We start from the raw sequence: 14,694 nt of genomic DNA, 5'->3' as shown, positions 1-14,694 counted from the left end.
ATGCCACAAGCTAATGGTACAGTTAGGGAAAGAAATATAAAATATTCACTTTGCTTTTTCACGTTAGCTTGTCACGTTTTCTAATTTCTCTGTGAGAAAGCAATATGTACTGGTATTCTTCTTCTCCATATGTAAGTTTTTATGTTCACTTCTTGAAGTCTCTGTTCCCTCCTTTCCTACTATGTTGCTTCTATAGGAAACCACCTATAATCCATCATCAGTGAGCATCTAATCATCTTTTCTGTGCCCAGAACTTTCCTAAGCCTCTTTAAAAAATGAGATAAATAACCCAAGCTGATTCCCTAAGTGTCTTTAGAGAGTAATTCACAAAACTAATGAACTATACTGTTCCTCTAGCCAAGTTTTCCAGCATTTGTTGTAAGGAATGCTATTTTAAGACAGAGTCTCACTAGGCTAGCTTACGTTGGTCTTCAGACCTTACACTCCTCCTGTTGTTGGTAGGAATTATAAACAGGTGACACCTCACTTTAAAAAAATACATCTTGATCAATAATTTCATGCAGTGTAGCTAATTGATGCAGATTCGTTACAAGGGACAGTGTCGATAGCAGATTGGGAAATGAGTGCGTAGTACCTGCTAGGCTTTGTGTAAAGCAAGCATTTGCATCATCTCCTGTAACCCTGTCACCACCATTGACCCCAGACATATAAGACAAAAGGTTCCTGCAAAATGTCTCTCTCTATTCTAATACAGAAGAGGAGGCTAGACAGCAGAGCTAAAGGCAAGACTGATTGCATTTCAGGTGTATTTTTCTTTTGATGTCATTTTTCTAAGTGAACAATGTAAGTTGTCATTACAGAATCAAGTATCTAAAATAACAATATAATTTAATGTAATTTATTAAAAAGCAATGAAGACTAAGGAGATGATAACTTTTAGGAACATTGTGATTTAAAGCTTCTACTGCTACCTCATCCTAATAAGATTATGCCACCAGATCATACTTCAAGGAGGCTGAGATCTGAGGATGGAGATTTGAAGCCAGCTTAGGCAGGAACATCTGTTGAGATTCTTACCTCCAGTTAACCACCCAGAAGCTGGAAGTAGAGCTGCTCAAATAGTAGAGCATCCACCTTGAGCAAAATAGCTCAGGGACCAGCGCACAGGCCCAGGCTCTGAGTTCAAGGGCTAGGACTAAAAGTACACTAAAAAGAAAAAAAAATTATGCCAAGATTTTGCATAAGGTTTTAATTCTATATCTCAGTGGGTATTAGAAAACAACTGTAAATTAGCTGCTGGCTATTTTGATAAATAAATTTCACATTTTTTTTTCATTATAAGAGCCTTTTGCCTTAATCCCTGACAGTTAATAATACACTTTCATTGTATGTGTATGCCAGGTAGCGAGGAAGAGCCTGAAGAGTTTACTGAGTTCTGTAATAAGTAAACTTATTCTGTGCCATTATTTAAGCACAGAGAGTAACAGTATTTAGGGACTACACTGGGAGAATGGAATGACTTACAGTACTGCAGAGGAAAACAACCATGTTCCAATCAGATGGCTAAGGTTTTCTCTTTTTGTATCTATTACTATGACTTTAATCCTCTAAAAAACCCACCCTCAGGAGGAGTCAGTGGGAGGGAAGTATAAAACTACCACTCCGAATTGCATAGCTAATAATATAATAATGTTCCTGGGCAGACAATTACATAACTAATAAACAGTAACAAAACAATCAGTGATGTTCCTCAAGGATCGTTTTCATCCTGTTCTTTAAATCATCTTGGCCACGAGCATTTCCTTCCCCGAACCTTACAATGCTTGTGTATTATGGAGCGCACGATGCAGGATAACTATTTTAAATCATGGGTTGCCTGAAGATTTTTCAGATCTAGTGTCAAAGGAGAAACTAGAGTACGCTTTAAAATGCCCTTCTTAAATGCCAACCTAGGAGGAAAAAAAAAGACAGCATATGCACTCATCTCCAAGGCAGACCATCATTCTCAGTAAGGGATTCTTAAAAGATACTTTTTCTCCTTCCCTTTTCCCCTCCCCCAACATAGTGGCACTAACTTCCCAGAGGGTCCCCTGCCTTCCTGCAGTGGTCTCTTTAACAGTCAGGGCTTACAAGTAGGTCCACAGGACCACAAAAAGATTCTCTGTACCCCAAAGTCACAGGGATGAATGGCGGGCAGCACAGTCCACTTTGTCGTACACGTACTCACGATGCTCATCAGTCCCAAGTCCATGTTTGTATTTCGTCTTGTCTTCTCTTGGTAGGGCATGAATTCCCCTATGGAATTAAAATGAGCCACCTTCGAGACACTGCACTCTTGACACGGGGATCCAGGGACTCCGGCACGCCTCCAAACCTCCAAGAACCCTTCCTCATTGAACACCTTCCTCGAGACATGCAGTGCCAGTTCATCCTCAAGCCCAGCCGCCTGGCGCTAGGCCAGCAACTGAGTGGTGAGCAGCTCTCTCCCTCCTCCACGCAGCCAGCCTGACTCAAACGCTTTCCTTCCCCCAGCACAAATGTAGCACCCAAGCAAGGACCCAACTCTCTACCCCACGCAGGTACATTGTTGTTTTTCTTTTGAAGTTGCTAATTGATAGGAGAGCATTTCAGAAGGTGGTTTTGTAAACTGATACCGAACATCACCAACTTGTAACCAGCAACCCTCATTTGCTCCATCTATCCTTGCTATTTTTTCTGCTTTAACCTTCCTCCCAGGTCCAGCCAAAGGCTCAGGCAGTGCTGCAGGTGCTACAATGCCTCTTTTGTACTGACTGTAACACACCCCACTGTGTGTTCCCTTACGATCACATTATCAAAAGAGAAAAGAGGCTGTCAGTGCTGTGTTAGAAAGCTGATTCTACCTCACCTGGAACCTGTCCTGATGAGCAAGCAGAAGGACTAATGGTTTCTGCAGAAATCTCTCTCCCTCCTTATTAGCCTTCTATTGCACCAGATTCTCTGTGAACACAGATTTATTTCCCTTACTCCATAATAAAGGCTCTAGTATTAGAACAGTGAGGTTTCACCTAAAACTACCCAAACTTGCCCTAACCCAAACTAGAGGCTTAAGCATTTGAACCAATGAGGGGACCCAGGGAAGAATGGCAGTGCCTTCCGCCAATGAGCAAACTTAGGAAGGACACACTTGAAAGAGAAGGCGGCCGGGACTCCAGACATAGCCAGAGCCCCTCCCTGCCACCCACACTGCTGAGTGCCACCTGCATTTCTCCAGCGGTGTGTCATCCACTAATGGAGCACTAACGAAAAGAATCATAGCCTTTGCTTTTGCCCAGATTTTTCTTTCTATTACCTTTAAGTAGTTGTAAAGGAGTCACCATTCAATAAAGCAGTTTGTGAATATGATGCCTCTTGACCAACACCGCCCTTCCTGATCACCCTCTTCCTCCCCAGCCTTCCCTCAAGCTCTTCATTTTGGATTCTTGTCTGTACCATCTCCCTTCTCTCCATTTGTCTACCCCTTTCTCCTTGAATTACAAATCCCTGCTTTAGGTGTCAGCTGGGGATGTGGAATAAATTTACCTCCAATACTTGGGGCTTCCAGGATCAAGCTTTCTCTTTCTAGCACCCCCGACCCCTCCCCCCAGCCCCATTCTCCAGGGGCTGGGACTACCTCTGGTCTCTACTTGTTCAAGCCAGTAGGAGTTCAAGTTTCTTTCTAGAGTTTATGACCAACTACCCTGGGGCCTAGAGGTTTCTCTCAAGTTTGCATGGGATCTGTCCTGCTGTAAACATATTTTGTGAACTGAAAAAGATACATAAGAGTTTTTGTAAAACATTAGCTTCCTGTCTCAGTAGTAGAGAAGCAAATCAGGAAACAGGAGCATTCTTTGTTTCTAGAAAACAATAGGAGCAAACTCCTCCTCTGTCATTCCTCTTCTAAGCTTTTATCTTGTTTTTATCTCTGCCCCCTTTTCTCCTTCCTCTCTCCCCTTTCTCCTTTCCTGTCTCATAGAGCTAAGGGGGAAATTGTGTGGGCATAGACGCACATTTTGCTTTAAGTTTTTAATCGAACCTTCATTTTACCTATGAACTCAGGACCAAAGTTCTAAAAAGATACCCATTTTAGCCTCCCCCTCCCCCCGCCCCGGGAATAAAATCTCACGATTCTTCCTTAATTTGTAAAGTATTATAATGGAATTTCATAGATTGCTTTGATAGGGCTTCCATACACCATTTTCTCTCTCTTTTTTTGAGCCATTGTAGAAAGAAATAAGGTGAAGTGAATTAAACCGCTTTCCCCAATGATCTCCCATCTTGTTAGACTCCGGTCAGAAGACGTATCGAAGGAGAAGGTCTATCATCAACTGGGCCTTCTGGCGGGGCTCTAGCACTCACCTGGACAACTTGCCCATGTCACCAACGTCGCCCATGCCAGGACAGCTCTTCGGAGTTCCTCTGCCAGACATCTGTGAGAACGAAAATCTGCCCAAACCTATCTTGGTAAGTCTCCTTGGTGCCTGGCAACTACTGGGAAGTGAGCAATCAGGGAGGGCAATCTGGCTCCACCCACTCTGGCTTTGGTTAAGAATCTTCCTTCTTCCAATAAAAATACAAATCTGCTTTGGCTACTGAAGAATCTCAGAAAAGACGCAGCTCATCTAGTCTACGGATTTCCAAAACTGAGCTAGCTTAGAATTTGCTCTGTAGACAGAATCTACCTTGGCCTCTCACATGATCACTATCAGCCAGGAACAATGAGACTTGGGTTCTTCGAGTCCCTGGCCCAGCTCCCTGTCCTTCAAGGCATCCACTCTGACCTCTAGAAGCCAGGAAAGCCAAGAACCTGTCCTTGTGGGTGTGAGCCACGTGCCCATGGTGGGTTTTCTTCCTTCCCTACAGGCCATGCTCTGCTTTCTGAACCACAAAGGCCCGCTCACGAAAGGCATCTTCAGGCAGTCTGCCAACGTGAAATCTTGCAGAGAGCTAAAGGAGAAACTGAATTCTGGAGTTGAAGTCAATCTGGACTGCGAGTCTGTCTTTGTGATAGCATCTGTCTTGAAGGTAGGAAGAGCTCCCCCTTTCTTTGCCACGTGGGCTAGGCCTGCAGCACCAAACATGGAGTTTCGGTATATGAGCTTTATTCCTATCTGCAAAGAATCGCGATAGATTTTCTTTTTTAATTCACACAGCTGCCAGCCAGGTATGATGCTGGTAAGCCCCCTGTCATCCTAGCACTTGAAGGCTAGAGACTAAAAGGTACAAGGCCAGCTAGGGCTGCATACAGCTCGGGCTGTATAAGGTCAACCTGCTGGGGAGGGAGGAGGAGGAGAGGGGAGCAACGGAGAGGGAGAAAGGGAGAGGCAAGGAAAGAGAAAAGAAGAGAGACAAGTGAACGAGAGAGAAGCACAAGTTAAAGGAGAAGGGGGAGAGGGGTCAGAGGGGCGAAAGAAAGGCATGAGAACAGTCAGATGGGGCAGGGGGAGAAAGGGGCAGGAGGAAGTAAGAGGAGAGGATGAGGGGAGGAGAGAGCCGGGGAGGGCGCGCAGGCCAGGCAGAGGCGAAAGGAAAAGAGAAGGGCGAGGGCCGAGAAGAGAGGAACGAGAGAAGTGGACTTGGGGGAGAGTGATTGAAGCAAGCTGAAGAGTTGAGAGGAGGAGAGAAGGGCAGGCAGGATGGGAACAAGGAGGAGGAGACGGGAGAGATGGAGGACAGGAGGCTGAGGAGATGAGGATGAAAAGAGGAAGACTGGAGAAGGACAGAGGAAGAAAAAGATGACACCAGAGGAGGAGGACAGGACAGGATGAAGGGGAGGAGGAGCATGAGGAAGAGGAGGTGGTAGAAAGGAGGAAGAGAGAAGGCGAAGGAGGACAGGATGAGGGAGAGGAGGACGATGGGGAAGAAGAGAGGACAGGAAGGCAAGAGGAAGAAAGAAGTGGGAGGAAGAGAAAGGAGAAAAGGAGGGAAGGAGGCGGATAGGAGGAGTGAGTTAAGGAATACAGAGGAGGAGGAGCAAAGGGGATTAAGAAGGAAGGAGAAGAAAATAGGGGAGGGGTGAGAGGAGGAGGAGGGAAGGGAGAGGACCAGGGGAGACTGAGGAGGGGTTGAGGAGGAGGAGGAGAGAGGGATGGGAGGACCAGAAGGGGAGGGAGACAGGTTGAGGAGCTGAGACACGAGGGTAAGGATGGGAGGAAGCCAAGGATGAGAAGAGGAGGAGGACAAGGAGAGGAAAAGGAGGAGGGGAGAAGTGGGGTGAAGAGGGGGAGTGCAAGGTGACAAGAGGAGGAATAGGAGACCAGGATGAGGGGGTGGCGTGGCGGGGTAGGGTGCGGGAGGATTAGTAGCTGAGGAGGAGGAGAGGATAAAGAGGAAGAAGGCTAGGAGGAGGAGTGAGTGGTGGGGTGGGGTGAGCTGGAGGCCTGAGAGGGAGCTGCAGAGAGGAGAGGGGGAAGCTGGGATTTAGGAGGGGAGACGTAAGAGCTAGGTAGGGTGGGGGTGCAGACGGGGGAGAGGAAGGAAGAAGAAAACAGAGTCAACTGTTGGAGTAACACAGGTAAAGAGAACCCAAAGTTGGGACTCCAGCCTGCGGGAGGCTGCAGACGGATCCCCTAAAATCAGCTGGAGAATTGCACAAGCCACGTGTGACCAGACCACATGGCTTGTGTCATAGTCCTGATCCGCCACACCAGCCCGCACGGGGCGCTCAGCCTAGGGCTGACCGCAGGAAGGGATTATTTGCATAGCAGGTTTATATCACTAATCGGAAATCGGTGACGATTATCATCGTTAATTACAACTAGAGACCTTCCTCCCCACCTCCAGCTGCAGGTGAGCTCTTCCAGGGTAAGGGCAGCTGCTGCCCCTCCCACAGGTTCCCAGTACGTAGTAAGCATCCATCCACTTGCTTTCACCCCTGAAACATACGAGAGCTATTAGACAAGAGAACCCACTTAAGCCTTAATGCATTTGTGTGCCAAGATCACTGGAATAAAATGTTCCAAGAGCAGACTTTGCTTCAGACTCCTCTGTATCAAGCACTTCCTACAATGCCTTGAGCTGGAAGTACATGAAGAATGATTGCCACAGGTACAGTGATGTACATTCCCCTGACTTAGCTATTTAAGACAGGGAGTAAACTTCCAGAAGTTTCATCCCCAATAGGCTGGCCTTCAGTGATTTCATTCTAACAATAACAAATAAGTCAAGAAACTGAGTTCTGAGGATTGAAGTTCAAAGCCAGCCTAGGCAGGAAAGTTTGTGAGACTCTTACCTCAAATGGACTACCAGAAAACTGGAAGTAGAGCTTGACTCAAAGTGCCAGCCTTGAACAGAAGAGCTCAGTGACAGCACCCAGGCCCTGAGTTCAAGCCCCACAACCAACCCCTTCCCCCCCCCCAAAGTCAAGAGTTGGCTGAAAGCTCTATGTAGTAGAGTAGTAGACCTTAACTACTCCAACAAAAATGTTTTGTAGTTTCTCCAGTACATATTTACATGAGAAGTAATGGTGTCAAATATTTGTTTTGTTTTCATCCATGCAAGGATTTTCTACGAAACATTCCGGGCAGTATTTTTTCATCAGATCTCTATGGTCACTGGGTCTGTGTAATGGTTCAAGGAAATGATGAAGAGAAGATAAATGTAATTCAAAGGTAAATTATCCTCTGTCTCAAAAATGCTTTTAAAACACGTCTGTTATAAGCTTGTCCATTGAGGTTTTACTGCTTCTGTCATTGATGTTGCTTTTCTCCCTACTTTTCTTAGGGTGGGCTACTTAAACTGTACATCCTCTGAATCTCATAGGAGCTGAAATCCATTAGTCCACTAGCTAATAATCTTAATCTGGGTAGAGCTACTCAGCTAATAAGATAATTCCTTTGGGATTTCATCCAGTAACTGAAATCATGCAGAGAAAATTACCTGTTCCATCCTCTTTAGGAAACCACGGTCTGGTAGAGTAGAGAGTGGATTAGAGGTAGATAAATGCCTATCATCTGTGCTATGGAAGGTATCTGTTAAGTGCTTTGTGAACACAGCAGAAGGATGAGTGAAGGGCTTGGGAAGTTGCATAGTCTCAACCTGATCACAAGGAATGTGATGCTGAGGCTCATGAACAGGGCGATTGCTGGGGAGAGCTCTCTGCACTGTAAGCAAATAGGGAAGAAATGCCTAGTCACAAAGCAATATACTCCAGGGCCTGGAGGGATGACTCAGTTTGTAGAGTGCTAGCCAATGAGTAAAAGCATCAGGTATTGCGTTTGAATCCTAGGCTTGTACTAAAAAAAAAAAAAAAATACTTCAGTCTCTGTGAAAACCCTTGCATCCCATTATTATTTAGTTGCTTGTACTTGTTTAGTTTTTCCCCTAGAACAGTTTTCAAATACCAGTTATCTACAATTATTGACATACGATGTTGGACTGATAGTAGTCTAATTGTCAGAGATGTGCCAGAAGCCAAACCCAGATAATCTGGTACTTCCTCCACTTCCATTACAGTTTTGGTGTAAACCAAAATCATCAAATTCTATACCAGTTGTATATTATCCAAAATATTGTTTCCTATAGAGGGATGTTTGTGAAAAATGTAAAACTGACATTCATGCAATCATAAACATGCCAAAGTTTCTGTTTAACTCATTAATGAATAAGATTTTAAAGTACCACAACGTAGATATACTGCTATCCGTTCTCTATACCTTAGAAATTTAAAATAATCCAAAGTTTTAGAGCCCCAAAGAATCAGATACCACATGAGTGAGATGCTTTTCCACTGAATATACACTATAATCGCCTGCTCTATTACAGCGTGTTTCACAGTTTCTTCTTATCAACCTTAAGTCTTTTTTTGTTGTTGTTGTTGGCTGTGGGTCTGAACTCTGGGCCTGGCGCTGTCCCTCAGCTCTTCAGCTCAAGGCTAGTGCTCTACCACTTGAGCTACAGCGATACTTCCAGCTTTTTCTGCTTATGTGGTGCTGAAGAATCAAACCCAGGGCCTCATGCATGCAAGGCAAGCACTCTACCACTGAGCCACCTTCCCAGCCCCAACCTTAAGTCTTGAAGAAAGGCCTGTGGTTGTTCAATGAGTATCAACCTATCTCATTTCCCCAAGATTTTCAGAGGAAAAGAAAAAGCAACAATCACCAATAGGAGCATATGGAGAGATCTAAGTGTGTGTTTTCTGCATAGTTAACACTTACTTTCCATGAATGATCACTTTAAAATCTGAATAGAGTATAACTGACTGCAATAAGCTTGACTTGTGTGTGAGACCCTGATCCGGAACAGAAACTGACCTTGAAGCTGACCTACGAGCAGATCACAGGCTTTCAGAATGGATCTGGAAGTCTTAAGGTCGAAGATTGGGTCCTCACCAAGAGATAGCAATCCTGTGTTGCTACTTAGAAATAAAGGAGCATTTGCAATTTTATCGGAAAGCTTTTGTGGGTTTTAGTTGAGAATATTCTAAGATGTTGCAGGGTTTGCCTCAGTTAAACAACTGCGCCAGCCCAGGGAGATCCCACAGGCGGCATTTTCTGCATTCCTTCACATTTTCATCGAGTTATAAAGACAATGTACAAAAATTTAAAAACAAATTCAAAGCGCTTACTTGCTCCTTTTCTGTATATTCAGACTTCACTTTGCACGGTACCACATTAACTGAATGCCTTGCGTGTCTGAGCTGTGCTCTTGATTGGTCTTTTCACCCTGCCTTGATCCCTCCACTAAGTGAAGCGTGTCTGCCTTTACCAGATTTTTAAATTAAACGCTTTGCTTTAAAAGTCCTTTTTTTTTTTTTGTCTGTCTTTAGGCTATTAGACCAACTTCCGAGAGCCAACGTGGTCTTCCTAAGGTATCTGTTTGGGGTGCTGTACAACATTCACCGACATTGTTCAGCTAATCAGATGACTGCCTTTAACTTAGCAGTGTGTATCGCTCCGAGCATTCTTTGGCCTCCTACTTCCTCCAGCCCAACACTAGAAAACGAATTTACAAAGAAGGTAAAGAAGGGTTTTCCCGCATTCATGCCTCAGAGGGTCTCCATGCTCATTCTGAAACACATTCAGAGCCATTTCTTAAATAGTGGAAGTGCACCTCCTTACACATGGCACTTGTTAACACTCAGGGCTTCTATCCTAGCCAGGAAGCTAAAGTTTAGCCTTCTAGACAATAAGACTAACTAAAACCAAAGAGTAATAAGAAAGCACTTGTGAAAAAAACAAACACTGACAGAAGACTCAGTTCTTAGCCCTACCACCTGGTGATGTGCAGGGCAGGAGGCGTTATAGAGACTCACTGTTCTCATCTGAAATAGCAAGGTGATGATACAGTAAATATAGAAATCAGTGCCCCCCGCCCCCACTGAGTGTTCATTAGGAGATTGCACATAAAGGTCCCCTTTGCTCCCAGCATTTCTTCTGCCCCTTGGCCTCATCTACCGGGACAAAGACACTACAGATGGCCTCCAGTACATCTCTGTGGAGTAGTACTAAAGACCCCCAGTCCCCCGCCCCACTAGCCCATCGCCTCTTCTCTTTCCTCAAGAATAGCCAATCAGAGAGCAGAGTAGAAGGCAGTGAGTAAGTAGAAGAGATTCATCAGGAAAAGCCCAAATTGCCTTTCTAGCTGGCTCATTCCTTCATGGTCTAACCACAGAGGAGCCCAAGCTCCTGATAACAAAATGTATTTTATTTTACCCCAAACCACCTGTGAAAAATACTTGATTTTAAAGGTGTTGCTGGGCGCTGGTGGCTCACACCTGTAATTCTAGCTACACCAAAGGCTGAAATCTGAGGATCACAATTCAAAGCCAGGCAAGAAATGCGGATGAGATTCTTATCTCCAATTAACCACCTAGAACTGGGAAGTGGCACTGTAGTTCAAGGTGGTAGAGCACTCACCTTGTGCTAAAAGAGCGCAGAGACAGCACTCCAGCCCTGAGTTCAAATCCCATGACTGACAAAAAGAGATAGAACCATTGGTAAAGTGTAGCATTTTTTTGTAGCATAGTGGTGCCACAAATAGCAGCTTTAGTCCACCGTTTAGAATGTCTGCGCCCAAACTACTCTTGAACAGTATCCTAGTTATTAAAAGACATTTATATTTTTTCCCTCGGGGATTTTTGCACTTGTTGTTTAATAATTCATATGTAAAAATAGTACTTTGTGTCCTTTTTGTCACACAGGTTTCTCTGCTTATACAATTTCTGATAGAAAATGCCTGTAGGATATTTGGAGAAGAAATCACTTCCCTCTTAGGAGAGGTTTCGGTGAGCTGTGACTCAAGAGAGACCGCGTCAGGTATGGTGAAGAAGTTCTCTAGGAAACAGGCCTGTGTCTATGAGTTATTTGTCCAAGGGCCCATGGGGGAAGGGCAGAAGAGAGCCTCGTCTGACCTGGGTCTGTGGGACTGCTTCTGTTCCCTTCTACAAGGCAGGCTATGCAGTGGAACGTGTTCTCAGCATGGCAGGGTGGGTAAGAAGTATGCAAAAAGAGGTCCCAGAAGTTGGCACTGTTACTATATTATGGTACGATGATAGTTTGACTCTGTTAAAGACACTTGATGAGGAACTGTAGTATCTATTAATATGTGTAATAGCACTACAGTGGTTCAAACTAGAGTGAAAAGTTCAGAGGCAATAGGGAAGTCAAGGGCCTCTCTTCCTCTTCCTCCTTCTCCTCTTTCTCTTTCCCCCTCCCTTCCCCTCCTCCTCCCTAGCATGCTCTTAAACAGCCAGAACACAGCTGGCATCATTAGGAGCAGGCTATGGAATGGATTCTGGATTCAAAAGCATACAACCTATATAGAATATGAATTCCTGAGCCACTGGTTATTTTATCTTTTGCCAAGTATTCTACACCACTGACTGAACATCAGTATCCCCATCTATAAAATGTAGATTATAATAATGTCTTTGTTTTTCCATGCTGAGGCTCTAAGTTGGGGCCTTGTGCTCTTGCTTGGCTATTTTTGCTCAAGGCTGGTATTCTGCCCTTTGAGCCACAACTCCACTTCTGGTTGTTTTCTGGTTATTTGGAGTTAAGAGTCTCTCAGATTTGTCTACCTGGGCTACCTGAAATCCTCAGATCTCAGCCTCCCAAGTAGCTCGGATTACAGGCATGAGGCACTGGCGCCAGACTATTTTCTCTGGTTGTAAAGATTAACGATGAACTTAACTTCAAAGAACTGGTGTATGAGAAATGGATAGGGTTCGCAAATGGTTGCACCAAGACTACAGTTAATTCTGTATGACACCCAGCAGTGCTGTCCACGTTCACAGGCAGAGTTTTAAAAATAGAGCTCTACTTGACATTCATTCCTTCATAAATGGTTCATCAACCCTCTTAGATTCAGGGTGAATAGTCATTGCTTTTAGAAAAATCTTACTTATCTCAGGAGGAACTGAGATATATCTAATATATCCTAACAGGATTTTTTTGTTTTGGTGGGGGGGTCTGCTTTGGTGTTTGGCTTTATCTTCTCCACTTAGGAAAGCATTCTTCCCCCTTCTTGTGAATAGAATGGAAGGTTGGTTTTGAAAGTATCGTGGGCTGTATTCATGGCCGCCACAGTGTGAACAGCAGGTTTGGTTTTTCTTGACAGATACATCCTGCTTCCAAATGAATGACTCCTCCTACGACAGCTTGGAAAACGAGTTGAACGAGGACATTGATGCCCCGGGCCGCGACCTCATCAAGAAACTTGGCCAAGGGAGCAGAAGTATGGACTCGGTCTTAACCCTCAGCGACTACGATCTTGACCAGCCCGAGGTCGAAGGCCTGTTGACCCTCAACGATTTTGATCTGGAGCACCCCAAAGAGGAAGACATTCAGCTGCCACCGTCCCTCGAGTCCAAGCTAGTGAACGTTCTTGTAACGTACAGGGAGGTATCCCTGGGTGAGCATGCCCAGGACCCCCCTGACACTTGCATGCCCACTTCCCAGTCCGTGGGGACACCCCATGTCCCCAAAGCCCCCCGGCGACACCGGCGCTGCTCCGAGCCGACCATCCACTACCTGGATTCAAAACTTTCCTATCTCAGGGAGTTTTACCAGAAGAAGATGCGCAAGTCCAGCTGCGATGTGGTGCTGTCTCAGAAGGACGAAGACTCCCTGAAGCAGAATCACCAGCCCCTGCACGACGCGGGGCAGACGCGTTGGAAACACAGCTCAGTCACGGGCACGGATGATGGCAAGAAAAACGCCTCTCAGCAAAACCCCAGAAAGAAACACACCCCCGCACCCCAGGGACATCACGCGGGGAAATTCCCCAAGTCCAAACCAGTGGCGATTTCTGTGGCCTCCCTTAGTCACGTGACCTTCCAGGACCCTGGTGGCCATCAACCCCTCGGGACGGAGGCAGAAGGCTACCGTCCAGCAGGTGCCCGCCAGAGTTCCCTGATGCGCAGACGCAGCTCAGAACCCAACATCGATGACCAGAGCTGCCAGCTGACCTATCTCAGGGGGATTTACTCCAAGCAACTGCATGAAAGCAGCTGCCAGGAGGGTCTCTTGCATGGAGAGGAGGATTACCTCCAGCGGCATAAGTCTTTACAGATGGAGGGGCGAAAGCTGATTAACCAGAGTCTGGTCTTGGGGATTGAGGTGGGCAAGGCCAGCGCCGCCAGTCAGGGCACTGAGAAGGTGTTGCCTCCCAGGCTCAACCTCTGCCCCAGGACTAGCTACTCCAGCTTATCTTCCCCGGGCACCTCCCCCTCGGGGTCCTCGGTGAGCTCCCAGGACAGTGCTTTCTCACAGATTTCCGAACACTCCGTGTTCACACCCACAGACACTTCCTCTCCCATCGATTGCACTTTCCAGGCTCCAGGCAAACAGGATGAGCTTTCTTCTGAAGACTTTCTGGGCTCCGGCCTCCTTTCGGGAATGCCCGGTCCTTCTACAGAGCCGGCCAGCAGCCATCTGGCATCGACAAGAAAAGACATCTTCGAGTGGCACTCACAGAGGCACTGTGTGACGCTGCACCCCAGCATGTGGCTGAGAAGTGGCTTAGCCAGTTTGAAAAACTGGTCCCTCAAAAAGAAAGTCAAGACCGCCAGGCCTGAGGAAAAGAAAATCGGCTCTCTCAAAGAACTGTCAGAGTCCCTGCCCCAGGCTTCTGATGTCCCCGAAGCCAGCGCTGTCCCACAGAGACCGGAAGACACACCCCTAAGGGCAGCTGAAGAACTGGCCACGGCCGCCGTGCAACCAAGCCAGTGGTATGCTGCTTATCCCTGTCAGGGCTCGGAGAATCGCAGCGACTCTCCATTCCCCCTGCGGGAGAGCAGACCCAGTGAGGGAGAAGAGGACCAAGGGCCGTGCCCTTCTGATCCTCGGCCTCAGGAAGGCGCTTCATCCTGCTTGGTGGCTTCAGATCCCATGGCCAGCCCCGATGACCACCGCCCAGGCCCTACAGTGCTTGGTGGTGATGCGGACAGACATTAACCAAAGACATTTAACCACAGAATCTTACGTTGTCTACAAGGACAGGAACTGAGCTAATAATAATAATATCACGATCATAGTGATACCCCTCTCCCCACCCCCCATTTATGATGCTAATACTGAGGACAAAATGCTCAATTGAGATTCCTTGGCAAAATCTTCAGGCTAAAAATAGAAAAACAAAATGTGATCACTTGAAAGCATTGGGAGACTTTTCCTATTAATGCTGGGGATTTGGTCATTTTCTGATATATTCTTTTTAGATAGCCTAACAGATAGCTAGAAAACATCCTTTCTGCTGACTGTGTCAGCAGTCTTT

At 46.0% G+C, this 14,694-nt stretch overlaps 1 protein-coding gene across 1 annotated transcript in view; it reads left to right on the top strand.

Moving 5' to 3' along the window:
* The window catches only part of Arhgap20 (Rho GTPase activating protein 20), a 53,411-nt gene extending 39,036 nt beyond the window's left edge, over nucleotides 1–14,375 (top strand). Inside the window, exons 9-15 of the mRNA XM_042682710.1 lie at nucleotides 2,244–2,432; nucleotides 4,265–4,443; nucleotides 4,843–5,004; nucleotides 7,480–7,589; nucleotides 9,746–9,935; nucleotides 11,120–11,234; nucleotides 12,538–14,375. Coding sequence (XP_042538644.1) covers nucleotides 2,244–2,432; nucleotides 4,265–4,443; nucleotides 4,843–5,004; nucleotides 7,480–7,589; nucleotides 9,746–9,935; nucleotides 11,120–11,234; nucleotides 12,538–14,375 — 2,783 coding nt within the window. The remainder of the gene's footprint in view (nucleotides 1–2,243; nucleotides 2,433–4,264; nucleotides 4,444–4,842; nucleotides 5,005–7,479; nucleotides 7,590–9,745; nucleotides 9,936–11,119; nucleotides 11,235–12,537) is intronic.
* The last annotated feature ends 319 nt before the right edge of the window (nucleotides 14,376–14,694 follow it).

This window comes from Dipodomys spectabilis, unplaced genomic scaffold (assembly GCF_019054845.1).
Source record: "Dipodomys spectabilis isolate Male_0828 unplaced genomic scaffold, ASM1905484v1 ptg000076l, whole genome shotgun sequence".
Taxonomy (NCBI): Eukaryota; Metazoa; Chordata; class Mammalia; order Rodentia; family Heteromyidae; genus Dipodomys; species Dipodomys spectabilis.
The sequence above is the reverse complement of the archived record's forward strand: the minus strand, read 5'-3'. Positions and strand labels throughout refer to the sequence as shown.